This window comes from Phoca vitulina, unplaced genomic scaffold (assembly GCF_004348235.1).
Source record: "Phoca vitulina isolate PV1807 unplaced genomic scaffold, GSC_HSeal_1.0 scaffold54, whole genome shotgun sequence".
NCBI lineage: Eukaryota > Metazoa > Chordata > Mammalia > Carnivora > Phocidae > Phoca > Phoca vitulina.
Genome location: NW_022589757.1, coordinates 65,421 through 91,823, shown reverse-complemented (window position 1 = coordinate 91,823; position 26,403 = coordinate 65,421). Strand labels below are relative to the sequence as shown.

At 57.4% G+C, this 26,403-nt stretch overlaps 1 protein-coding gene across 9 annotated transcripts; it reads right to left on the bottom strand.

Annotated features, from left to right (window-relative positions):
* Positions 1 to 339: 339 nt before the first annotated feature.
* PSEN2 (presenilin 2) lies at positions 340 to 25,980 on the bottom strand. Of its 9 annotated transcripts, none has more exons than XM_032389440.1 (12): positions 25,669 to 25,751; positions 24,647 to 24,768; positions 15,275 to 15,435; positions 12,741 to 12,955; positions 11,440 to 11,632; positions 9,641 to 9,708; positions 8,716 to 8,936; positions 7,939 to 8,037; positions 5,538 to 5,621; positions 5,144 to 5,245; positions 1,944 to 2,062; positions 340 to 1,018 (listed from the first exon to the last, which is right to left on the bottom strand). In XM_032389440.1, exons 3-12 carry the CDS (start codon positions 15,413 to 15,415, stop codon positions 863 to 865), a joined length of 1,398 nt encoding a protein of 465 aa, XP_032245331.1. In that variant the 5' UTR covers positions 15,416 to 15,435; positions 24,647 to 24,768; positions 25,669 to 25,751; the 3' UTR covers positions 340 to 862. The 9 variants fall into 9 exon arrangements, with proteins under 9 accessions (XP_032245331.1, XP_032245338.1, XP_032245339.1 ...); XM_032389447.1 differs by having other exon boundaries at positions 5,144 to 5,242; XM_032389448.1 differs by having other exon boundaries at positions 11,440 to 11,581.
* Positions 25,981 to 26,403: the final 423 nt, after the last annotated feature.

The window sequence follows — 26,403 nt, the reverse complement described above, 5'->3', positions numbered from 1 at the left end:
CATGGCCTGGGCCGATGTGGACAGGAAAGGGAGAAGCCGACGGGTCCACGCCCCAATCACAGTGCCCAGAGATGGACACAGGAGGGACAACAGTGGGTTCCAGACGTAGGCCCCCATCCAGCCTCCCACGTGGTTTGTCAAGGAGCAACACTGCTTGTCTTGGCTCCACACAGCCTGGCTTAGGAAGCCTTCTACTTGGAGAAATGACTGCAGACAGACATGAGCAGTGAGGCAACGGAGCAAATCTCCCCCTCTGTCCTCAGAGCACATGTCCTCCCAGGAGAGGCCACGAGACGCAGGAAGCAAGGTCCACACTTACAAACACGCCAAACTCCAGCATTCCAAGAGGATTCATCTATTTATTGATATTAAGCCACTTCCCAACAGTAACTGCCTAACAAGAATAGGACTCAATTTCTAAAGGTAGTAAAATAACGATGACATCATAGACAAAGCGTTGGGGACATTCCACGCAGGGCAAACCGGCTTTCTTCTCCCGCAGGAGTGGGCAGGTGCTAGGTGCCATCCCAAGCATGAACTCCTGGTCCCTTCCTTCGCCTTGGCCCTCGGAGCATCCCAGGCTGCGGTGTGGGGCCGGGCGACTTCTCCACGTCCTCCCCACGTGGCATAGCCGTCCTGGGCTCCTCCAGACCGAACACCGGTGCTTCTGGCCAGTGAGCCATGGTCAGGTGACAAAACCACTAGCACCAAAAAGCTGGTTCTTCCTCTTCGCCAAGTAAACAGGACACTTTTTTTTTTTAAGGAAAGAAATGTCTTAAAAACATATGGCACTAGAGCGTAGAACTATACGAGGGCACCCATGACAACTTCCCACGGCTGCCAGCCCCATGCCCGACCCCCGTCAGATGTAGAGCTGATGAGAGGCCAAGGTGTCCATGAACGGACGCACCAGGTTGTCCGTGGAGAAGTAGAAGATGAGCCCAAACGTGATGGAGATGGGGAGAGCGGGCAGCGCCTTCTTGAACACAGCAAGCAGCAGGAGGGTCAGACACAAACCCTGCAGGACGCGGAGGGCTGCTCTCAAAGCTCTGTGCCGTACCCAAGGGGGGAGCGCTCGCCCCATTTAACACCCTGCACGCTAACGCAGGAGCCTCCTGACTCCCAGAACGGCGCTGCTCTACCAGACCACCGCCCCCACCTGGCAACGAGACCAGTGGCAGGCAGCCTCCCCTCGAGGGATGTGTATTTATAAAGAGTGGGACAAGCTCCATGGAAAGGCTGGTAAGGGTCTCAGCAGTTGGCGCCTCTAGAGAACCAAAGATGCCATGTGACCCATCCCCATGGAAGTGGCTGCCTGTCCTGTCCTGCCCTGGCTGATGGGGGCAGTGATCCAGGGAGGGGACAGGGGACCAGAGCAGCTGCCCTGTCCTTGGGTAGGGCAGGGCTTCATGTCAGACAGTCTGGAGGTGGAGAAGGCTGGGGGTCCGCTACTCCATCCCTGACATGCTGTGGGCAGGTAGGAAATCCCCAGGAACACAAGCCTCAGCCTTCCGGCGCCCTGTGACACCCAGCTTTGCCAGGGCAGAGAGTAGAGCACCTGCCGCTCAGAGCCTCCACCTCTCAGATGCAATCCTCCTAGGACACTTCCCCATCATGGGTATCTGGCCACACTGAGTCACTGCTGGGGTTCGAAGTGACGGGGTCCCCTCCCTGCCTCACAGATGTCATGAGACTGCACACAAAGTCGGCCAAGCCTCTGCATGGCCACGTGCATGGTCCATAATGCCAGAGCCCCCCAGCCATACCTGCCCTGCCTGGACCCTCCTGTAAGCCTGTCTCATCTCGAGGGGCTTCCTGGCAGCCCTGTCCAGCCCCCACCACCCTGCCCCTCCAAGGGACAGCAGCATCTGAAACTCCCCTCAGATCCAGGTCCCCCCCCCACCACCGGGAAGACAGGGCAGGTGCACCCCCGGCCCACTCACAATGAGGATGGCCACGAAGCATGCCAGAGTGGTGTTCCAGTCCCCGCTGCCAGTGGCTGCCGCCTTGCCCACCAGCACACTGTAGAAGATGAAGTCCCCCAGGCCAAGCTTCACACCCCCTGTATGGGGAAGAGAGCGAACCCGTTAGTATCGGGAGCCCCAAGAGGAAGTGGTGGAGAAGGCGGACGCCAGCCCACACTCCAGCCACTCTGCCTGCCCCAAGGGATCCAAGGGACCTGGGGCCAGAGTCCTGGGGCCCGTGGGGGCCCAGTTGGGGCAGGGTCGCTGCCAGCCCACCTCACCTGGCCTCCAGGGCAAGGACTGGCTGCCTCGGAAAACCAGCAGCCAGTGGGAAGAGTGGGCCGTTGGGCTAGGCCACCTGCCATCTGGGCTGTGAAAAGCTGGCATTTCTGACAATTTGGGTAAAATTGGTGCTTGACAGTTGAGTAAGAAAAGAGCAAATAAAATGTATTTTCAGGGGTCAGTGGGAGGCTGTACAATTTACTGCTAAGTTTATGTTAGAAATATTTTCTAGGAAATTTAATTTCACTACTTTCAAGAGTGCATACAGTGCTTAGAGCTCCTCTGGCAACCCTTCCCCTTAAAAAGAGGTAAGCGTAATTGGTAATAAGCTTATCTCTTGCCGACAGTAAATGAGAACTCGAAAACTCACAGGGTGCTTCTGTTTCCTTTAGATGGGGTTGCCCGGACGGAGTACTTGTTTACAGGGAACTGCTCACCGCAGACGGTACAAATGTTTATCTAACAAAGTCGCACGTGCGGGCCAGCTGCCTGTCTGGCCCTCTGCGGCCTCCTCCTGCTCACGGGGGCTCCTTGGCTGGGGCTGGACCCCATGCCACCCTCCACCAGACCTCCGGAGGCTGGCTCCTGCCCCCAGCCTGCTTTCCTTCCTCAGCTGTCTGTCTCCACCACGCTCTTCACTGTGGTCTGTCAGTCCCCCTCTTCCCCCCCCCCCCCCCCCCTTTCCCGCTCTCCCCTCTTCCTTATCTCTTCTTTCTCAGAAGAGCTCTGTGCTCCCGTCCTGTGCACTTGTGAGGCCCGGAAGCCCCAGGTCCCCCACCAGTCAGCGTGCAGAGGGGAGGCCAGCACACTGCCCGTGGATGCCCGCGGCCTCAGGCTGCTCCCTGCTCAGTCCCCCGTCCTCCTCAGGTCCTCCTCTGGCACTCTCCCTTCCTCCTCACTGTGCAGACCCAGGTTCAGCCCCTCTGTCTCTAATTCCGACCTGAACCCTCCCCAGGCCCCCCTTCAGGCCCAGGTTTTGACATGTATGTGATGCCCTGACTCAAACCCTGGCCTCAAACAGAATGAGCTTCCCTTCCATGTGGCTGCTGAGTGTCCCCCTGCAGGTCCCAAGATGCTTCCAGCTGTCCGCCCTGCATGCCCCATGTGCCCCTGGGTCACCCCCACACTCCCGCTGGCCCCTCCCACACCATCTCCTCCCAGCCTGAGCCTGCGTGGCTCTTCCCTCACTGGTGCCAGGGGCCTGGTCTCCCAGCAGGGTCAGCTCCTCCTGCAGCCAGGGTCCACCTCAAATGCTAGCTAACAAACCACTAAGGGCTCCCCGCTGCCTCCAGGGCAGAATCTCAGCTGCACCCTGATTGCTGCATACACCCCAAGGGCTAGCCCTCCTCAGCTGCTCCCCAAGGCTCCCTCCTCGAGCCTGTGCTGCTGGGTCACGAGGAATTTTTCTGGCCTTTGTCCCTGCTTCCTGGGAGGGAGGCTACATCCCTGGAATTTCCCAAGTAACAGGAGTGTCTGTTATTCAGGAGACCCAGGATCCTAAACCCTTGAGTTCATGCAAGTGAGAGGATCAGGAGGGGCTGGTCTACCAGAAAGACCAACCTTGTGAGAAGGGGGCGGGGACTGGAGCCAGCTGGCCTCTGGGGGGACAGGCCAGGCCCCCAGCGAGGATTCAGTCACATCTACATAACACAACCCCAGTAAGACTCTGGTGTGTGTGTGTGTGTGTGTGTGTGTGTGTGTGTGTAACATGCCCTGATACCTCCTGGAGAGAGCTCTCCACAGGGAGAGTTCAGGACCCTCCCACACCTGCCCTCTGCATCTCTTCACACGGCCGGTCCTTAGTTGTCTCACTTATAATAAAACTGTAGTTGTGAGCACAGCGCTTTCCTGAGCCCTGTGAGTCGTTCTAGCGAATTATTGAAACTGGAGGGGTAGTGGGGCAGAATTGGGTAGTGACCCCCAGGGAGAGACAGGGAAGGGCCTGTGTGGAAGACGGTCTTGAAGACAGGCCCAAGGGCACATTTCCAAGGGGATAAAAATAGTCCTTCCACCAGGACACAGGTATGGCCAACCTACTGTGTGCCGGGTGGCACGTGGGACCCCGTGTTCCACAACCCATGGCAGCCCGGAGCGTGGGGCAGGGCTGTTAGTGGCTGCCCAGCCCAGTCTGCCCCTGAGCCCCAAACCCACACCTTGTGCCCCCACGGCTACACTGGGACCTCCTCAGGCCATGCAAGTGCGTGCTGGGATGGAATTCTCCACCATCTGCAACTCTGCCCCCTCTGGGTCACGTCCTTCCTCCCACAAAACTCAAAACCCTCTGGTGGCTGTGCATAGTGCATAGGCCAGAACCCCCACTTCAATCTGGGAGGCCCTCTGAGCCCCAACGAGCCTCCCAGTCCCATGTCTGCATCTCTGGTCTGGGTATCCTGCCTGGGCTTCCTCTAACTCACCCTGAACTGCCGGCCCCCCAGCCTCTGCACCCCCACCCCCACCCCTGTGTCCCCTGCTCCCAGAGCTCAATCCCTGGAGCTCAGCTCAGAAGTCCCCACCTCAGGTAACTTCCCCTGGGCCCCCGAGAGCAGGTCAAGGAGCTGGGTCACTGTGCTCTGGCCCCCGTGTTCTCCCGCATGGTCCTCCTGGCCCAGTGTGGGTGATCAGGACCCATGCCCGGTACACCTGAGCCAGGCCTGGATTACTGCTCGCACCCAGCACAGTAGAGACACACCATCCACACTCGCTCACATCTGGTAAATACGTGGCTTAGCAGGAAGACTGCCTGGACTCCACCTGTGCAGGCTCCTCCTGGACTTCTGTGCCCATCTCTGACGTGAGAAGGGGCTTCTCCCCACACCCCCCCCGACCTCAGGGAGCCCCAGCTCCACCCTTGCCCCACCCCTGGGCCCACGCAGACCCTCTGGGCATGGGCGCCTTACTTTCCTCCTCTTCCTCCAGCTCCCCCCCTGGGGAACCAGGCAGGGGGGGCTCAAAGACTTCTGGGTATGAGGGCTCCCCAAAACTGTCATAGGAGTCTTCTTCTGGGTGTCCACAAAGAGAACGTGACCGTCCCGGTGTGAGGCGGGGGCGAGGGAGAGAGACAGAAGTCCAGTCAGGGGGAGCTCTGAGCTCAGGGCTCCCCGGCCCTCACCCACCAGCCAGCCCCGCCCTGACGCAGACAGAAAGGCTCTCCGCTACGCATAACGAGGAAAGGTAAGGAGAGCTGAACGTCCCCCACTCGCTCAGTCCCCAGCACGCGCCTCCCGGTCCTGCACCCCCCATAGAGGCCAGGCCAGGTGGACCTGGGTGCAGGTGCAGTCCCCTGACACTCACCCATCTCGGGGTCATAGGGCAGCTGAAGGGCTCCCTGGGAGGAGGGGTCCAGCTTGGCCATGCCCACCGTCCACACCATGGCAGCTGTGGAAGGAGAAAAGGTCCTGCGTCAGGGGCTGCTGAGTGAGGCTGCCCCCAGGGCCTGGGAGGCAGCATCCCCAGAAACCATCACCTCCAGCGGGGACGTGCCTATGCCGCTTGTTCGGGGCCCCCTGGGGGAGGGGTCCAGAATCACCAGATGTGGGCAGACAATGCCTTTCCTGGGCTTTTTTTTTTTTATATCCACTCTGTTGTGAGATAGACCACAGAGCTGCTCATCTTCTGGCCCTGAAACTACCCTCTGAACACCGCCTCCCCTCCCCCACCATTCCAGTTCCTGACTTCTCTAGATGCTCCATAAAGGTGGATCCCACAGCATCTCCTCGTCTGACTGGCTTCATTCACTCAGCATGGTGGCCTCCAGGCTCATCCACATGGCACGTGTCAGAACGCCTCCCTTTTCAGGGCTGAGTGATGCTCCACCACGTGGGTTCACCACGTTTTGTTCACCTACCTGTCCGTCAATGGGCATCGGCGTGACCGTGGCCCTTGGCTACCGTGCATGACCCTGCTGCGAACATGGGTGTGCGGACATATGCTTGAGATCCTGCGTCTGATTCCCCTGGATGTCCGTCCAGGATGGGATTGCTGGGTCGGGAGCACTGACTGGGTTCTCTCTCTCTGGCTGGGAAACTCTCGCCTGAACTCCCACCACACACATCTCTCCAAGTCTCCATCTGGCCATCCTGTGAGCACACCTCGCCTGGAACATTCCCCATGGCGGCCACGCGGCCCCGCTGGCCCCACCCTGTCCCTCTCACTAAGTGACACCTCCATCCCTACTGTTGCTCAGACCCCATGATGCACGGACATCCTTGACTCTCTCCTAGCCCACACCCCAAGCATCACAAATCCTGCCAATTCTGCCTCCAAAATATCTCGTCTCAAAGCCTCTACCACTCCCCTGGGGCCAGAGCCCCCCCCCCCCAGCTCCTGGGTTGCTGGTCACCCCCAAACCCAGCTTCTCTTCCACTCTTGTCACCATGACTTTTGCTCTCCCCTCAACAACTTGAGTGATCCTGCTAAAATGTTCATGTCAGCTCGGTCCAAAGCCTTTCAGGGCGTGAAGCTCACTAAGGAGTGAAAGCCGAGTGCTCATCATGGCCTGCAAGGCCCAGCGGCCCCTCACCTGCCCCCTCCTCCCTTCTGCACCCCAGTGGCTTCAGCTCCCCAGCGCCCCTGGACCTGCGCCCCTGGACCTGCCCCCTCCTCCCTTCTGTCCCCCGGCAGCTTTGGCTCCCCAGTGCACCAGGCCGCACCCACCTCAGGGCCTTCTGCTGGAACTCTGTCCCCAGGGCTTCCTAGGGCAGGTCTCCGGTCAAATGTCACCTTATGACAGAGGTTTCCTTGACCACCTGACACAAAACAGTACCCCCACTCCTCCCCTAAAGTCCTCAGCTCCCCTACCACTTCATCTTTTGACAAAGCACGTCTCCCTTCTGAGAACGTGCACTCCCCCAGAGCACAGAGATGGTGAACACAGGTATGAGCCCGGTCTCAGCCCCCCACACGTGGCTCTGCTTCTCTGAGCAGCCTCGAACCTGCTTTTAGGCTGTGGGCCACCTGCCAACAGCTCCCAATCCAAGTTCCATCTTGCCTTTGTAGACGTTATCCGCACTTGGCAGCCGGTCTGTACCCTGCAGACAGCTGAGCCCCAGGTATTCAGGCTCACTCCTCAAATATGCCCATCGATAGATGGGAGGGCATTAGGACCACAGGGCTCTGAGCCCTGTGAGGCCAGGGGCCACGTGGGTCTTGTTTCTTGCGGCACCACCAAAGCCCAGCACTGTGCTTGCTGCAAAGTGTGGAGCTGATGCTTGTCTGTTGAATGCATATATAAATCCAAATCCCTACACACTGGCCCCGCAGCCAGCAGCAATCCCGTGTGCCTTCCCTTCAGAGACTTAACTGCAACCAGCCACGGAGCCGTCGAGGAAGCCCAGCGAAAAGCAGGTGCACCTGCTCCCCCAGACCCCTGCCCTCCAGAGCCCCTCTCCAAAGCACCCTCTCAAGAGTGTGGAGGGCCGAGCGGGTGGCCAAGGGGGCTACCCACCACACGCCACTGGATGCTGGACAGGACGCAGCTGTGGGGTGGACCACATCCCCTGCAGCCCCGGCTGGCCCTAACTCTCTAAGCATCTTCTGTGTGAAACCAAGATCCAGCCTGTTTTTGTCCCTAGTGGGTGGGCCGCCCTGGGATCACCAAGGCCACCCCCTCCCCTTGGATCAGTGAACTCTGAAAGCCATGGCCAGGAAGCAGCCCCTGGTTCCCACCTGGGGAAGAGACATAGGGGTCACTCACAGGAGTATATCAGGGCGGGAAATATGGGCTCGTTTCTCTCCTGGGCAGTCTCCACCAGCATCCTCAGTGGCCCTTTGGGGCACAGCACAGCCACGAGATCTGGGAGAGCAAAGACATGTGGGACATGTGGCAAGTGACATTTATTCCCAAGTAGCCCCCAGAGAGGGGGAGCCAGCCCGCGAACACCAGGGCAAATGTAGCCCAGAGCCCCCGAGCAAGGCTCAGAGTGTGGCCTGTGTGCCAGCTCCCGACCCACCGGTTTCCAGCCCTGACACTGAGAATGCACATTGGCTGAAGCCCAGAACGGGGTCTAAATTCCTTGCAAACAAGGAATTGCCATGTGGCTCAGGGACCCCGATGGTGGGCTTGCTGTCCTGAGCCTCCCATTCCTTACCCTTAAAATGGAAGTGACAGGGAGAGAGAATCACACTAACACTAGTTAATGAGCAGCTAATGTTCTGGGCGCTCGTTATTCACAGGTCTTGTGATCGACCCTATGGTTGCTCTGAGGAGCAAATCCTCCCAGTGTGTCAAGTGCTCACCAGTGTGAGCACTCAACACACGTGCTATCATTAGTGACCACGTCCACAGCCCCAAGCCCCACAGCCCCTGTGTCTTACAAAGGCGAGCCTCTCAAAGGGGAGACCATCCAGCATTCGTCAGAGGGGGAGCCCCTGTCAGCACCCACCACTCATGGGCACCAGTGAGGAGGACTCGACCCTGGACACTGCCCCCACTGCCCACCACCAGGCTTGAGTCCCACCTGCGCCTGCCTACCGTAGACAGAGATGGCACCCAGAATGACCCACGCGGACCACTCCGGGAGGTACTTGATGAATACCAAGGCCATGAGCGCACTGATCATGATGAGGTAGGCCTGCTGCAGCACCAAGGGGCCTTTCCAATGGATGCACACCATGCCCACTGCCCCGAAGTTCCAGACGGTCAGGAACAGGGTGGGGTAGTCCATGGCCACGTTATAGGTCTTGAGCACTTCCCTGCACGACCAGAGTCAAGCCGTGGGGTGGGAAACTCAGCGGAGAGGTTAGACCCTAATTAGACATAGTTCAACACCCCCTGCTCCTCAACCACTAAGCCCCAAGCTGGGTTTTTCTGACCTCTGGCTTCATTACTAATACCCCCTTCCCCGGTTCTGTGACTCCTACAACGAACCACTTCAAGTATTTTCTGGAACAAGGTGGTGAGTGTGCCAACATCTCATCCTTGGGTTGGTTCACATACACATGCGCTGGCACAACCTGGAAGACACTTTGCCCAAAGACAAGGTCCTCCTGTCTCTTCAGTCTCTCCGGGCCCCTGGGTCAGGCTGATGTTCCAAATAGAAGGCAATAGAGCAGATCACTTTTCCCATAAATGAGCAAGTACCCCGGCCTAGCCCAAAGACTAGAATGTGAATTTTAAGGGGTTTGCACCCCTCTTGGGTTCACAGAGATCATCCTCTGTGTTGACTGTGCTCAGTTAAATCAGGAACAAGAGAGGAATGCGTGGCCCGCCACAGAGCGCCCCTGCCCTGGGTCAAGGCCCGTGGGAGGAGGGATCGGAGGCCAGGCCCTTGGAGCGGTGACACTGGGGAGAATCTGGAGTCCAATGGGCGGGCGCCCTCCTCACCCAGAACTGGAGCCTCGTGGGGGTTGGGGGGAGGGAGGGGCCCGAGGAGCCTGCCGCCTACAGGGTCACTTACCCGAGGTAGATATAGGTGAAGAGAAATAGCAGCATCAGGGAGGACATGATCAACCAGCCGTGGATGAACTAGACAACAGAAATGGGCAGAATGAACACAGGCCCCCAGCTTCTTGGGTCTGATGCCCAAGCCTTGAGAATCTTCGTTAGGCTCCTCCATTACTGTGTGCTGGAAGGTACTGAGTAGCCGTGTGACCAATAAAGAGAGCAAAGAAATCCACAGAGTTCTCTCAAGGTCACCTGGCAAATGCATGGAGCGGGAATCCTTCAGGTCCAAGCAGCCAGAGCCCTGCTCCCTCCCTGAGGGAAGATGTGCTGGAGACTCCCACCTGCCGGGCATGGCCCTAGGCTCCGGGGAGGAAGCCAGCGGCGTCCCTGCGCACACACTTCGTGCCAGTGTGAGGGCCGTAGCTAATAAATGTATATGCATATTGACAGGTAGTCACAGGGGCTACGAAGAAAAGAATGTCAGGAAAAAGTGACGGGAGACTCCCTGGGGTGCTATCTTAGAGTGGTCAGTGCCATCTTTGAGGGAGCGTTCTCTGGTCACCCCGGGAACAGCCCTCCCACCTGAGAGTCCATACACAGGTCCTCAGAGAGACATGTGCCTCCTGTCCTGGCCAACGAGGGAGGTCAAGGATGATGGTGGGTTGGTCCTAAGCCAGTCCCTTGGCCAGCCCTCAGTGGCACAGGGGGGTTACTGCCACCATCAGTCACCGGCTCGGGCCACCGGGTACCTCAGTGGGAACCGGGTCTCCTTGGAATGAAGGCAGTGGCCCAGCTGCCTCTGGGACGTGCTGACCCTTCTTGCCCCAGCTGCCTTCACCCCCCAGGACCACCATCACCTCCCTCCTGAGTGTCACAGAACCTGCAAGGATACCTCACCGACCTGCCTCCCACCAGTCCTGGGATGGGTCGCCTGACAGCCACTGACCACGGCAGTGCCGGCTTTCCCTGCCACGATTCCCTGACCGGCTTGTTTTCACAGGCCCCGTGGCCTCTGCTCCGACCATGCAGCCCCTACGCTGCTTCCCAGCCCCACTTAAAGCGGCCTTATTTCCACAAGTCATCATTCACTGATCAGCCTTGGCGTCCCAGCACTTGCGACAGCCCTCCTGTCGTCTACCCCTGTGTCGCCCTGGCTGGGATGGGCTCCTGTCCCTGGGCTGAGCCTCCTCTTTGTTCTCCACCTGCGCCACAGAGGGTGGCAGCTGGTGTGAGGATGGCTTCAAATCAGCCACCCCCAGTGTGTCTTTCTTTTAGGCCTCAGGGGTTCAGACCCTAAAACCCACGTCTGAAAGCTCACGGCCTGCCGGGGAGAGACAGCGCCCCCGCTCAGGCCAGGTGGGCCTCCCCCGGAGCCTCTGCTCTCTGGCTCCTGGGGCCCTTACCGCAGCTACAGGGCCTGCCAGTCCCCCAGGCCTAGGAGACCTCAGCACGGCACCTGCACAGCCAGCAAGAGGGAAATAGGAAGGATGAGTAAACCTGCAGGGGAAGTGTGGGGCAAAGAGACCCTAAAATAGAACATCTCGCTTCTTCGGAAGAAGCAGTGAAATAAAATTAACTCCTGAACGTGAGAAGGGGCGTGGAGAACGTTGCAGTGAGGGACGGGGCCAGGTGGGATTCTGTGCAAGGTCCAAGGACGGTGGCAGCAGGCAACCCCCCCACGGGGGTGGGGGGGGCAGGGGGGACAGCATCTAACAGCAGCGTCTGCTCTGTCTGGGGCAAGAACCCTGGCAGGCATATGGCAGCAGGGGGCGAGGCGGACAGGATGGGGCAGCAGACGGGGCCGGCCCTCACCTTGTAGCAGCGGTACTTGTAGAGCACGACCAGGAAGATGGTCATGGCCACGATGACGCTGATCATGATGAGGGTGTTGAGCACAGAGTTGAGCAGGCGCTGGCCCACGGAGGGCGTGTCCTCAGTGAATGGTGTGTAGATGCTGAGGGAGATGGCGGGCTGCAGACTCTGCTCCCTGCCTGCTCCATAGGGCCTGCCCGTGAGCCACCCAGCCTTAGCCTGATGCCTGAGCCCCAAATGGAAAAGGAAGGGGCCCCCCAGGCCTCCCCCTCCCCAAGGTGTTCGCCTGCCCTCCCTTAGGCCTCCCCCAACACCACACCTCTCCCACTCCCCATACCACACCTCCCCCCTAAGCCCTCCCCCTCCCCAAAATGTTCTCCCCCCATTCCCACCAGGCCTCCCCCTCCCTAAAGTGCTCTCCTGCCCTCCCCATTTCTCCAGGCCAGGGCGCCCAGCAAACCCCCACAGCCAGCCCAGGACTCGCCCACCGCCTCCCCTACCCCACGCAGCGCAGGCCAGCAGCAGTGGCACCCATAGCCAAGACACGCGAGAAGCCGTCCCCTGGCCGCCCGCCCTGTCCACCCTGTCTGCCCGGGACTGCGGCAGCCTGCCTGCTGAGCACCTTCCCTCAACACGGCATGCTGGGCCCCCTCCCACCTGCTCTGCAGCCCCAGCCCACCACAAGCCTGCCCCTTTCTTTGGAAAAACCAAACCAAAATGAAAAGGACGCTCCCTAACTAAAAACATTAAAAACAAAGTTCAGAGAAGGCAGTCAGAGGCGGGCGACTGCCCCAGAGCAGCAAGCGAGGGAGCAAAGGTGGCTTCCCACTTGTCCTTCCACTAAAGTGATCCAAGCCTCCCTCACTGGGCTGGAAGCCAGCTAAGAAATCTCCGGCCCCCACGCGGGTCTCCATCCACAGGAGCAGAGGCCCAGAGAGAAAACCACCTGTTCAGTCACGTGGTGTGGCACACCCGCCCCCGGGACCCCACACCGGGGACACCCCGCCCAGGCTACGCAGCCGGAGCCTGCCCTCCGCCCTGAAACCCCGTGTGCCTTAGCACCACACAGCAGCAGGCACTGTTCCATTTGCCTCATTCTCCTGGTGTTGGACCCATTATACAAACAAGGAAACTGAGGCAGAGAGTGGTTAGGAAAGGGCCCATGCAAGTCACGCAGCGGGGAGGCAGTGGACAGAGCAGAGTATGGAGTCAGGCAGCTCTCAGCCCAGCTCTGCACAGGCCCCTGGCATGGAGCTGCGGGTGCAGAGGACCCCCCAACCCCGCCCTGCTCCCCAACTTACAGCTGGCCATTCTTCTCCGTGTAGAAGCGCACGGACTTGATGGTGGCCACCACCACAATCATGCACAGCGTGACAGGCACAAACAGCATGATCACATGCTTCGCCCCGTATTTAAGGGTCAGCTCCTCCTCCAGGCCCGACGGCTGCCCAGGGACTCCACTGCACACGTAGCGGTCCGCGTCCTCTTCGAGGTCCTCCTCACTATCCTGGCTTCTCTGTGGAAAACCGCTCCGTGAGGGCCACAGCACGCCCCCATGGTGGGCCCTGAGATGCAGTGCCTAGGTGTTTTGGAACTGGAAATGAGCAGTTTGAGTGTTGCTTTCCAGATGGAAGAACCAGCCTAGGGGGCAGTGCTGTAGATGCAGGAGTGCTGGGATAGCAGGGCATTGGAAACATTTACGAAATCAACCAAGGAAGATTTATAGCTGGCACTCACCACTGCAAATGCAGGAAGGGGCCATGGCAGCCACAGGAGAGGGCAGCCTGCAGGCCCAGGACATGTGGCTCATGAACCCGAAGCACGTTTAGGGATCTCCCCCCTCCCTCCATTCAGGGACTCAGAAGCCATTCAGTTCTGTTCAAGGAGCCATACAGATTTGGGAGGAGACTGGCCAGGTGACAGAGGAGGAAGACCAATTACACACACACTAGAAGAGTCTTCACCCATGAGGACTCTCTGTAAGACACTGGGAATTTGCAGAGGAAGAAATTACTTGGAACTCCCCTGACACGCACAAAATAGGGCATGCAGAACTGGGAGCCATGAACCAGACCCCAACGGGCTAACTGACGCCAAAGCCCTGGGGGGCGGTTCCATGCTCCAGGAAGGTGGGAGGGCAGGACACCGGCACACGCTGCCCTAAACCCATCCGCAAGAATTTCTGTTTGGGAATTGTGCCAACTCAGGGTCACTTGCTGCCTTGTTAATTACATTAACCGCCAAAGACAAAGCCAAGAGAAACACAAATTCAAAAGGACTGTTGCTTCAGTATCGGTTCTTTGCAGAGAGAATTCCAAGCTAGACACTCAGCTAAGACAAGGAAAAGTGCAAAGGAGGGGTTAGGAGTGGCTCACGGTGGCCTTGAGCTGGAGAGACCGGAGACCAGCTTGCTGGGAGCTCAGAGGATGGAAGAAATGAGCTCTAATTTTAGCAATGGGGACTAAGGCTGGCTGGTAGGAAAAATTCCACACGAAAGATTTTAAATACTATAGTGGGCAAAACGGAGCTGGGGTTTCAGGCAAATCCGATGCTATTTTGCCCTGATGGGGAGGGAGGTGGTGAGGCTAGGTGACTCTCCCCCAGGGCACCCCGACTTCATGATGTTACAGCCTCCTGCCCTGCAGAGATAAGATCAGAATGTCTGTGTCCCCCCAAAATTCACACGTTGGACCCTACCCCCCAATGTGATGGAATCTGGAGGTGGGGCCTTTGGGAGGGGACCAGGTCGTGAGGGTGGAGCCCTCCTGATAGGATAAGTGCCCTTATAAATGGGCCCCAGACACCTGCACCCCGATGTTTATAGCAGCAATGTCCACAATAGCCAAACTACGGACAGAGCCCAGATGTCCACCGACAGATGGCTGGATAAAGAAGAGGTGGTATAAATATACAATGGAATACTACTCAGCCATCAAAAAGAATGAAATCTTGCCCTTTGCAACGACGTGGATAGAACTAGAGGGTATTATGCTGAGCTAAATAAGTCAATCAGAAAAAGACAATTATATGATCTCACTCATGTGGAATTCAAGAAACAAAACAGAGGAAGATAGGGGAAGAGAGGGAAAAATAAAACAAGACGAAATCAGAGAGGGAGGCAAACCATAAGAGACTCTTAATCATAGGAAACAAACTGAGGGTTGCTGGAGGGGAGGGGGTGGGGGGATGGGGTAACTGGGTGATGGGCATTAAGGAGGGCACGTGATGTAATGAGCTCTGGGTATTACATAAGAGTGATGAATCATTGACCTTTACCTCTGAAACTAAACTAAAATAAATGGGCCCCAGAGAACTCCCTGGCCCTCTCGCCACATGAAGACCCAAGGAGAAGACCCAGAAGAACCAGATGCCAGATTTGTCAGCACCTTGCGCTCGTACTTCCCAGCCTCCAGAACAGTGAGAAATACACTTCCGTTGTTTATAAGTGGCAGCCAGCTCAACAGTCACACACGACTGAGGTAGATGCTCATCCCATGGCTCCCAGGTCTGGTCGTCGACCCTCCGCGGTGCTCCCCCTGCCACCCCGGGCCTGTGCTACCCTCCCAGCATGCAAACTCGCTCCCACGCTCCGTGGCGCAGCACCTGTGCCAGGAAGGTGGTGGCTGGGGGCAGAACCATCCGGTCCGTGGCAGACTGCAGACATGCTGTCTACTCCAGAGCCCTCACTGACCGGGCCCCACCACCCACCCTGGGGGACCCACCCTGGCGACCGATTCTCATCCTTACTTTCCCAACCCTCCCGCATCAGGGCATGTCTGGGTTCCATCCATGAGGGCCAGGAGCCCGGGGCCTCTGACCGCTGGCGGGAACCTACCCACTGGGCAGCATTCTCTCCATCCTCCAGGCCCTGCCGGGCCTCCTGGCAGCAGCGCGGCGGTGGGCTCTCAGCCGACATCAGGGACGTCCTCTCGTCACACACTTCTTCCTCACTGTCAGAGGCCATGAACGTGAGCATGGCCCTGCCTTGGGAAGTGCCTGGAAAAAGGAGCACAGGGGACCTTGGTCCATCTTCCTGCAAGGCAAAGGCAGCAGAGGACTGAGGCGGTGGCCGGAGGTGGCCCGAAGACCTGGACACAGGTCCTGCCCGACAACCGCCTAGGACGCTTGGGTCAAGTGGCTGCTGGAAGGCAAGACTTCCCAGGAGTCGCCTCTACAGCTGCGGCAGCCTCCGGAGGGAATGGCAGGGATCTGGGCCACGGGCAAAAGGCCCAACTAGAAAAGTCATGGCCACTCCAAACTGTCAGCACTCTCATTCATTCAATCAACAAATATCTGTTGAGCACCTGTGGTGGGACAACAAGGAGGATGAGCGAGAAATGTTTGTCCTTAAAAAAAAAAAGAGAGAGAGAGAGAGACACACCTGGGTGGCTCAGTCGGTTAAACATCTGCCTTTGGCTCAGGTCATGATCCCAGGGTCCTGGGATCGAGTTCCCTGTTGGGCTCCCTGCTCAGTGCGGAGCCTGCTTCTCCCTCTCCCCCCCGCTCATGCTCACTCATTCTCTCTCACAAATAAATAAAATCTTCCAAAAAAAAAAAAGACCAACAACCATCCCATGTGACCAATTATATGATCTAAGCGTTCACCAAGAGGTACAGAAGCACGAAGAAGGGTCACTCTTAGAGATCAAGCATGTTTTCTAGAGAAGATACCACCCCTGATGGAGACAGAATTTTCCAGGTGGGAGGAAAGGGCAGAGAGCATGAAGAATGGACACTCCAGGCGGAGCCTGACGCTGCCAAGGCGGGGCTGTGGAGGCGTGAGGGCCTCCTGAGCCATGTTAGGAGACCTCCCTGAAGACAACTGTGGGAGGCGGACAGGCTCTGACTCAGGGGTAGCAGGCTGGAAAGCCAGTGAGGGGGGACTGGGAGGACACCTGTCAGCGCTGGATGTGGGGGTGAAACAGGACAGAATCCAGGATGACAGCCAGGCACAGAGCCATGAGCAGGGGACAAGCATCTCAGGGGAAAGATGGAGTCTGGTCCAGGAACCTGTTGAGTGGGAAGGGGTTAGATGAGTTAAAAAGGGTTAAGGAGTCTGGGGTGCAGGGCAACAGCGAGAACATGAGAGATGGGGTATGTGTGTGTCTGTGTGTGTCTGGTGGGAAAGTTCAGCTGAGGGCAGGACCCACTGGGAAGGCCAGGCTGGAAGGTCTACACTGCAGGGAGGCCTGCCCCTAGCTCCACTGTGCACTCCTCGAGCACAGTGTCCTTACCACAGCAGCACAAGGAAGCTAGGGCAGTGGAAGGACCTAGAAGAGCTTCAGACAACCCCTGGAGGACTTGGCTAACCCTGCCAGCTTCCTGGGCAGGCCTGCTCTCCCATCAACACCTCCCAGAGGCCCTCAGGGCTGAGCTACGGGGCACTGGGGACAGAGGGCCAGGCCTGGCCTCGGTTGAACGCGTGCCTCCACGTCAGTTCCCCCCAGGAACATGTGACTTCCAAATGAAGCAGGCAGGTTCCTTCTACCGTCAGCCAGCTCTGCTCACCCTGGCAGGGCCTTCGACTTGGGCTGTGGCCAGGATTATTCCCTAGTGGACCTCACCTCCATCCCCCAATTGCAGGCCAAAGGCAGAGCCCGCATCTGCTTACCTCACGGACTAGGACCTGTGACAAAAGGCTCCCGGTCAGTCTCACAGGGGCCTCAAAAAGAACCAGCTCCGGGGTGCCTAGGTGGCTCAGTTGGTTAACACCTGCCTTCGGCTCAGGTCATGATCCTGGGTCACGGTCCTGGGATCAAGTCCCGCGTCGGGCTCCTTGCTTGGCACGGAGTCTGCTGCTCCCTCTCCTTCTGCCCCTCCCCCCCACTGTTTTCTCTCTCTCTCTCTCAAATAAATAAATAAAACCTTCATTAAAAAATAATGAACCAGCTCCCTGATGCAGGGCAGACCCACCAGAGCAGGAATTGAAAGAGAAATACCAGGTGACGTCACTCACAGGCAGAATTCAAGAAACAAAACAATCAAACACACAAAGAAACAAGCCCCTAAATAGAGACCCACAGGGTGGTTTCCAGAGCGGGGAGAGGGGCCAACAGGTGGAGGTGAAGAAGAGACACTTCTCGTGATGCACGCTGAGAAATGTATGGAGCCGCCGAATCACTAGATTGCACACCTGAGACTAATATTACAGAGTACGTTAATTATACTCCAATAATAGAACAGAAAGACAAGAGCAGGAGGACCAACAGAGGAAGAGAGAAGACAGGTGCCACAACGGGGACAAGGCTCAAGCTCCTGCAGTTAAGGTCAAGAGGAGGAGGAGTCCGTCAGCTGTCGGGTCGGGTGGCGGTGGGGCGGTGGGGGGGGGGGGGGGGGTCTTAGGTCTCAAGGATTCAGAGGGACAAAGGCCAGGAACAGCTTCCCAGGCAGAGACTGGAGGAGGCAGGGCATCCTGGCAGACAGATGTGTGGGATGGGGGACCTCATGGGGTCTGTTCCAACACCACCAAGTGCTGCGGCTGAAGCGTGGGGACCCAGCGGGTAGCAGGAAGGCTGGAGGTCAGAAAAGGCAGGACCCGCCTCCAGGGAGGAGCAAGGGCTGAGTCCCAAAGGGAGGGGCCAGCCAAGGCTTTGAGACAGAAGAGGGGTGTGAACAGAACGAGGGGAGGGGTCTCCTCCCTCTTCACTGCAAGTCCCCCAGCACCAGCGTCAGCTCAAGGCCACGGGAGGGCAGCCGGACCTGGGACCCGACACATTGAACCTGACGGAGCCCAGTCTGAGGGGACCTGAAATTATGGGGAGGCTCTCTCAGTACCTTGTTTTCTAGCACGTCAGTTCTGTTTGGGGTAGGAATTAATAATGCAGTTACGACGCCTCTTCTCTCCCTCTCAGGCCCCTGGGGTGCCTGCATTTGATCTCCGCAGTGACTGGAGGAACAGATCCAGGTCCCTGGATGGAAAGCCTCATGGCTGCAACCTCCCCCACCAAAGGCAGGGGACGGCGTCAGCCTTCAGAAGCATGCCACCTGCAGCCTTCGGGCCTGCCTCGTCCCCTGGGCTCCCAATGACAAGCAAGAGGGGAAGGGACAAACAGGGAGCACAGATGCTTCTTGAAAGGAGAAGGGGAGCCGCGGGGGAGAGTGGGGACACAGAGGAGGGGACCAGTCCTTCCAATTTCCATTTCTTCAGCCAGTTGCCAGCAGCTAACAAGACAGTCCCCAGAGGCCACTTCTGCCTCCCAGCGTTTCCCTGGTGTCCCCGAAGGACGCCCGGCAGGGTGAGCTTGAAGAAGGACTGTCAGAGCTAATTCAGGCATGGCTTCCTGGCCAGAAAACAAAGGCTCCCTGGGCAGATTCCTCCCAAAGCCTGCCCTGACGCCGGGCCCAAGACTCCTAGGATCCAGGACAGCAGGCCCCCCGAGGGGTTTGTGGCTGTGAGAACAAGGGCCCTATCCAATCCCAACCCTCTGAGCCTGCTGGCTGGGCGGGGACAGGTGAGGAGCCTTCAGACCCCTGAACACCTGATAGGGGACTGAGCACTCAGAAAAGGCTGGGTCCCTTAACATGCCGTTTCTCAAAGGGTCCAGGCCACCTGGGGCAGGGCTGGGGGGACACCACCTGCTGAGCCCCGAGCACACACTACACGCAGTGACGTGGGAGCTGGGCACTGCTGTTCCTGCCCATTTTACATATGAGGAGACAGGTCTGAAGCGTGATAGGTTCAAAGGCAGCCTTGAACCCAGGTAGTCAGAGTCTGCAGTCTGAACACTACGCTAGACCACTTAGCGAGTGTGGATCCCCAGCTTCATTCTGACCAAAGGTCCAGGGCTCTGCACCTTGAGATGGCCCCTGGCTGAGAGCCTCTCCTGGGGCTGCCCAGCTCTGGAACTCAAGCCCAGCCAGCCCCCAGGCCCCCAGCTCAGGACTGCAGGAGTCCTGTTACAATCCACCTCCCTGCCCCCGGCGCTGCTCAGCACTACCTGCTCGCTGCATCTGGGAGTGAAAGAAGGAACAGTCCTCCTCCTGAAACCCCGTCTGGTCAGAGAGCCACTGAGGCAGCAGAGGGGGAGCAGCTCTTCCCGCCAGGAGAGCTGCAGGGGGAGAAGGCGGTTCCCAGGCCCAGGGAGTCCCCAGGCGATGCCCACCACTGACGGGAAGGTGGAAAAACTAGGTCTCACACGCCTCTGGCACCACCAACTGCGGGCAGCAAACAGGGAAAGCTTTAAAAACATTCATACCTTTTGATCCTAAAATGCTACTTCTCGGAAACTGCCCTAAGAAAATAATAAAAGATTTTCATAAAAACACATTTGCTGCGGTTGCTTACAATGGTCCAAAAAGTGAAAATTACGGAAATGCCCAACTCTGGCCTAGGACTCGGGTCGTCCAATGTTAAATGTAATGGATCTAAACCCTCACATTCACAACCATTTGAACATTCTTAGAAAACGTTCGTATATGAAGGGCTGGCAAGATAGATCACAAAATACCAAACGCAGTTAACCTCTGGACGCTGAGACTGTGGGTGATTTTTCACATTTTTCTGCATTTCTCAAACCTTCTATTATAAACAGGGATTGTGCCTGTAGTTTTATTTTTTAAGCCATTCATTTTTTTTTTTAAAGTAGGCTCCATGCCCAGCATGGAGCCCCACGCTGGGCTTGAACTCACAATCCTGAGATCAAAACCTGAGCTGAGATCAAGAGTTGGATGCTTGATGGACTAAGCCACCCAGGTGCCCCAAGCCATTAATTTTTTAAAGGGACATATGGAATATCAACATTGAGACAGACTTCCTTCCCATCCTGCCGCTCCTGCGTGCCCTCATGGGATTGGGGGTGAGGGGGACAGGTGGACACGCAGCCCCTCTTTTTACCTGGCTCTGGAGAACACAGCACGCCTCTTGCTTCCAAGTCGGAACTGAAGCCTGACAGCACTCTGAAATCTCTGGAGGGGAAAATCACCACCCAAATGGATGCAGATCAACAATCTTACTCGATATTTGTCCAGATCAGGGCACCAGTGACGTCAGGAACGCCTTCGGGAGGCATACTGGGGCGGGTGGGGGGTGGAGTGGCTCCCCCCACAGCCTGATGGCAGGTCCTACCAACCACATAGCAACCAGCCCCGGCTGGCTGGGCTGGCTGGGCTGGCTGGGCTGGCTGGGCTGGCTCGGAGGGGGCCGAAGAAGACGGGAGGGCGGGTGGACGGGAGGAGGGGCAGCCCTTCCCAGGGACTGCAGGCTGCCTGGCTCGCGATAGGATGCAAAACCCACACAGCCAGAGAAGCCACCACTTCCTCCCATTAATCAGCTGAATGGGATCGAAAAGCTGAATTAGCCAAACCGGGTGAGTCTGACCCAGAGAATTCCCCCAGTGTGCCTGTGTCAGCAGCTCCTGCAATTATTAAGGAAACCCTGTGACCCAGTTTCCTTGACCTTCTCATTTCAGAGACAGACTGTAAAACGCCATAGTAACCAAGAGCGCCTCACTGGAAAAAGATGTAAATCGCTCCTCCAGAAGCAAAGTGGGAGTTACCCCATTTACCTTGAAGAGTAGGGGCAATGGAGGAAGGTCAGGGTCCTGCGCACCTTGTTTCTTGTTTGCAGCAAGCCAAACTCAACGGGGAGCCCTCACTTTCAAAGAGGGTGGCTAGGGTTTGCACAGACCCTTCCTCTAGGGTCAGACCTCGCAGCACTCCCCACAACTCCCGGGAAGTTCTCACAGCCTCCCTCATACCGGGAAGGGGTTTGCAAGGGACAAAATTTCCTCAGGAATTCCCACAGCCTCCCTGTCCCCCCTGGCCCGGGGCAGCTGCCCATGTATTTGGCCCTGGCTGGCCTCTGTCCGTCCACCTCAGCCCAAACAGGGATGCACCATTACTCACCAGGCGGTTCTCCCCAACCCAGGGAGGCAGCCTTGGCTAGAGTGCCTCCCTATAGAGGGCCGCTCCACCCTCCCAGATCAGAGGCCCCAGGGTACCCTGACAGGGCCTCCTGAACCTCAACCCAGGCTCTTGATTCACCTGTCTGCCGTCTTCTACTCAGAAGTGTCCAGACCCCAGGCAGACCTCCCTCATGTCCTGAAGTAGCTTGGCAAGCGGGCAGTTTGGGGAAAGTGGTAGAGGCCATGGTCCTAACACGCCATCTTTGAGTCCAGCCCAGGAAAAAAGGGTTCTTTTTAAACAAGAAGCAGCGATCCAATCACCTAGCTGTGGAATTTGAACACACTCCCTAGCTGCACGGAGACAACTGATTTAACCTCACGGGGCCATCCATCTCCTCATCTGGAAAGAAGCAGAATGGACACACCTTGCAAGAGTCCTGTGGAAACGAGGGATAATGTGTAAAGTGTCCTGCACAGAGCAGGTGTTCGGGAAACAGCAGTTACCATGAAGATGGAACAGAAGCAGCGATACAGCGGGACAGGGAGGGAAGCTGTTGATGCCCCCTTGGAAAGTTACTTACGTGCTAAACCACTAGACACAAGAGTTCAGTGGCCAAGGTCACCCCTCACCCAGGCCTGGCGGGGTGGGGGTGGCGGAGACATGGCTTCCATCTAGCCCCAGCCCTCTGGCAACATGAACACTATGTCAAAGGCGGAGGCACATCCATAGGACAGATGCCAGAGCTGGCACCAACCTTAAAGGCCATCTGGTCAGTGCCCTACTTTATAGTTAAGGAAACTGGAGCCCAGAGGGGCCAAAACCTTGGCTGCAATTCAGGTCAGCGAACTGCCCACCCAGAGTACGAGTGAGGCTCGCACCCTCGGGAGTGGCCCAGGGCCACGGTCACAGGGGTGGCCCGCACAGCACCCCAGGTGTGCTCTCTGGGGGCACACCCATCCTTAAAAGGCACATGCCTTTGCCACTGGCAGGTGTGTGTCTTTAATATACAGCTTCTCCAAAACACAGAGAAGAGGTAGCCGAATTGCAAATGCCTCCTGATCACGGTTTCACTCAGTCTCTTTCCTGCCCCCAACCCCTCAACTCCAGCCTGGGGGCTACTCTGCCCTCCGTCCATCTGTCCGTCCATCCATCTGTCCGTCCATCCATCCATCCATCCAACCATCCATTCATCTGCTACTAGGGCTCCACATGGCAGGGAGGGGGCCGGAGTCAGCGCGCTGCTTCTCCGGGTCAATTCAAGGTGGGAAAGTGTCCTGCTACACACTAGTCAGATAAATAATGACATGCTCATGTGCTCTATACACAAGAATATTTGTGAAGGGAACAATCTGAAGACGTAACATTCACACAAAAAAGAGGATACAAAACTTCACGTCCAGCTTCCTGCATCCAATACTTTCATAAAGGATTATATATACATGCGTGAAGTGTGCTGTAAGGAAATGCATGCTGACAGGGGTTATCTCTGGGCTGAGAGCCAATGGAGGACCTTTTAAAAAACAGTTCCTGGATTTTCTAGAACAAATATGCATTATCTTTACCTCTACAAAGCCAAGGATTTTCTGGTTAAGGTACAGCAGAAAGGCGACCACCCTCTGCATTTTTCTTCCCGTGCTCCAGAAGACCATATTGTGGCAAAGACGAACGAGCAACCCATTTTCCCAGGCAATGAAGAAGCTGGACAACACTGATCTCCTCCCTAACATCTGGTCTTTCCCCAGACTTTACCACGGCAGTCTTGCCACCTCCCGGCCTGGAGGCCAACACTGGATACACAAGGCGTGAGGCCCATGTCCGACCAAGCTCCCCTCCCAGGCCCTGGCGGGGGGCAGCCTGTGCCAGCCTCAGAGCCCTGACATTCCCTCCCCCAGCCCTCCCCCAGCCACTGGAGTTGGGGAACAGGTGGGAATACTTGCAGAAACACCGGTTGTCTTGCCAGTCTCCAACTAAACAGCGTCCCAAACTCAAAGCAACAGCTGTAAACCAGCCAAAGATATCTTCGGTAGAAACACGCATGTGACCTACACACACACTGCTTTGGTCTCTTTAAAAAAAATTATTTGGCGGGCACCTGGGTGGCTCGGTGGGTTGAATGTCTGACTTCGGCTCAGGTCACAATCTCAGGGTCCCAGGATCTTTGAGCCCCGTGTCAGGCGCCCCACTCAGTGGAGAGCCTGCTTCTCCCTCTCCCTCTGCCCTTCCCCCACTCATGCTCTCATGCTCTCTAATAAATAAAATATTTTAAAAATTATTTTTATTTTTATTGCTTTGTCAAGTAGATACTAATGGAGAGCACATAAAAATTTCCAGGGCAGTAGGGCAGGGACACAGGTAGGGGTGAATGTGGGAAGTCTCCCTATGCAAAAACTCAAAAGATTAAGACCCAGCCAGCTGGGTTCAAATCCTGGTGCTCTAGTCACCGAAGGCACCTAACAGGACAAGTGGCTTAACTCCCTGAACCTCAGTTTTCCATTACTGTAGCTGGTAAAAATAATAGCTACTTTTGTGTGACTGCAGCTGTAAAGAGACATTGCATATGACACACTTTATGCTCATCATCAATAACTCAGAGGCTTGTGGCGCCCGGCTGGCTCAGCTGGACGAGTGTGTGACTCTTGATCTCGGAGTCATGAGTTCAAGCCCCATGTTGGGTGTAGAGATTACTCAAATAAATAAAACCTTAAAAAATTAAAATTAAAAATAACTCAGAGGCCAAGGTAGGGGAGGCCTCTCATTTGGCAAACCCCGTGTACGCAGTGGGACTGGGAGCAGCCATCGAGGTGCTGAGGGGACAGGTGACAGGCATGGCAACACACACCAGGCCTCCAGGCACATGAGGGGCAGCCTCCAGCCAGGCTCTTTCTTATGCTGCTTTCTCCAATAGATAGGAACAGGGCATTCATTTCAACCAACCCCCGTGCATGCACCAAGTATGAGTCTAGACTTGATGCACAGCCACTTGAACACCAAACCATGCAGAATTTTCCCTGAAAACCCAAAATGACATCTATCCCACTCTGCAGCAAACGTTCTTCCAAGCCCCCCATTTCCAGCCCCAGACCTAAAGGCCCCTTCACACACCCCAGGAATGAATCTGGACCGCCCGCCTACCTGTCTGCCCAATGGGTGGCTGAGGTTGCAGCTCTGAGCTGGTGCCAGGACCCCTGCCCCTTCACCAGCCAGGCTCAGAAGACACAGCTGCTGACACACCTCCCTGCTCCCACACAGCCGCCTTCACGGCCAGGGGCTCCCACACCTGAAGCAGCTTATCCCGAGCCTTTAATTACTGCTGAAACACTGGAGGCTCAGGTGTCTACAGAATGGACATCAAGGGCATCCATACCAGAAGCCAGGGTCGGTCCTGATCAAGTTACTGTCAGGACTGGCTGGAAAGCCCAGGCTGACGATTGTGAGTTAAGCTGGCTCTGCAACTGTTCTGGAGGGGATGCCTCTCAGGTTCTCCATCTGTAAATGAGGACGCAGTTAGTCCACGAACCCACAGTTCATTCCTTAAAAAGGAAATACTCATTAATTCAGCAGACAGGAGCATTTCATCCAGCTACCAAAGGGCTGAGGTCTGCTGCCAGGGCTGGACAGCAGACCCTCGGGCCAGACGGCGAACCCTTAGCTTAGCGGGTTCTGAGCCTGGTTCTACTCTATCCTACCTGGCTGGCCCTGGACAGCCACGTTAGCTCTGTGGGCTGAGTTTCTTCATCGATAAAATGTAGGGTGGGTACTAGCCTGTTTCTGTTTCCTCCAGCTTCAAAAGCTTGATTCTGGGAGTCTCCTCACGGCTTTAAAACGGCCAAGCACCGCTGATAGCGAAATTGCCGGCTCCAGGCCCGACCTGCGGGCGATTCCCCACCGTGGCGGTCAGACCCTCGCCTACCCCCTGCCTCGAAGGCCCACCGGCCCGGGAGCCAAGGCGGCCCCAGCGCGGGAAGGACGCCGTGCCCGAGCCTCCCAGACCCACGTGAGCTGCTCCTTTAAATGCCTAGTCCTCCTGCGGGCCGCGCCGCGCCCACCACTAGCGTGCTCGGGCCGCTGTGAGGCGGACACAGCCCGGCGTAGGCCCAGGCCTGGGGGCCGCTTCCCGCGCTCCTCCCACCCACGAGGTCCCGGTTGGCTCCCGCCGCCGCCGCCGCCGCTTCCCTGCGCGCTCCCCTCTCCGCCCCTGCGCCGCTCGCAGAGACCGGACAGGCGCGCTCAGGGACCGCAGCCCCGCGCCGGGGAAGGAGCCACGACCCGCCCCGGAGAGGGGTGTGCGGGGGCCAGCGCCCCGCCCGCGGGTCGCGGCTCCACCCCGCGCCGTCCGAGCGGCGGAAGACCCGGCCCGGCCCGCACGCCCCAGCCCCACCAGCTCACCGGGCCCCCCTCGGCCGCACCGCTCCAGCAGTGTTTACGCGGCTGGCCGAGCGCCCATCCGGCCCAGGCCCCGTAGCCCGCGCAGACCCCGCCCCGGCTCCGCCCAGGTCCCGCCCCCGGCCCCTGCCAGGTCCCGCCCTTGGCCCCGGCCCCGCCTCACCTGGAGCCTGGCCTTCGCGGCGGGTTCCTGGCGCTCGCCGGGGCCTGAGCTGCCCCTGTGGCGCCGCGGGGACGCCGGCCTCTGATCGCACAGGGGCCTGGCAGCTCCTTGGAGCCGTAGCGCATTTGCTTGGAGGACATCTCTTTCCTTGTAGTGTTGGGTCCCCGGTCTCCCGCTTCCGCCTGTGAGCTAACATCACGAGAATGTTCCTGCTCTATTTTCTAGAACATCAGAGCCACCAGGAGCTCTAGATAAAATTGTACAGGGATGAAACTGCTACCGATGACCTGTGAATTGGCTGAAGGAGTTGTGACTCCTGGATTTAGGAGTCTATGGGGCGAGCTGAGATTGTCAGCAATTTGATATTTCTGAGTGGCTTCGCTTTTTTAAAAAATTAAGGTAGGGCGCCTGGGTGGCTCAGTTGGTTAAGCAACTGCCTTTGGCTCAGGTCATGATCCTGGAGTCCCTAGATCGAGTCCCGCATCGGGCTCCCTGTTCGGCAGGGAGTCTGCTTCTCCCTCTGACCATAACCCCTCTCATGTGCTCTCTCTCATTCTCTCTCTCTTTCTCAAATA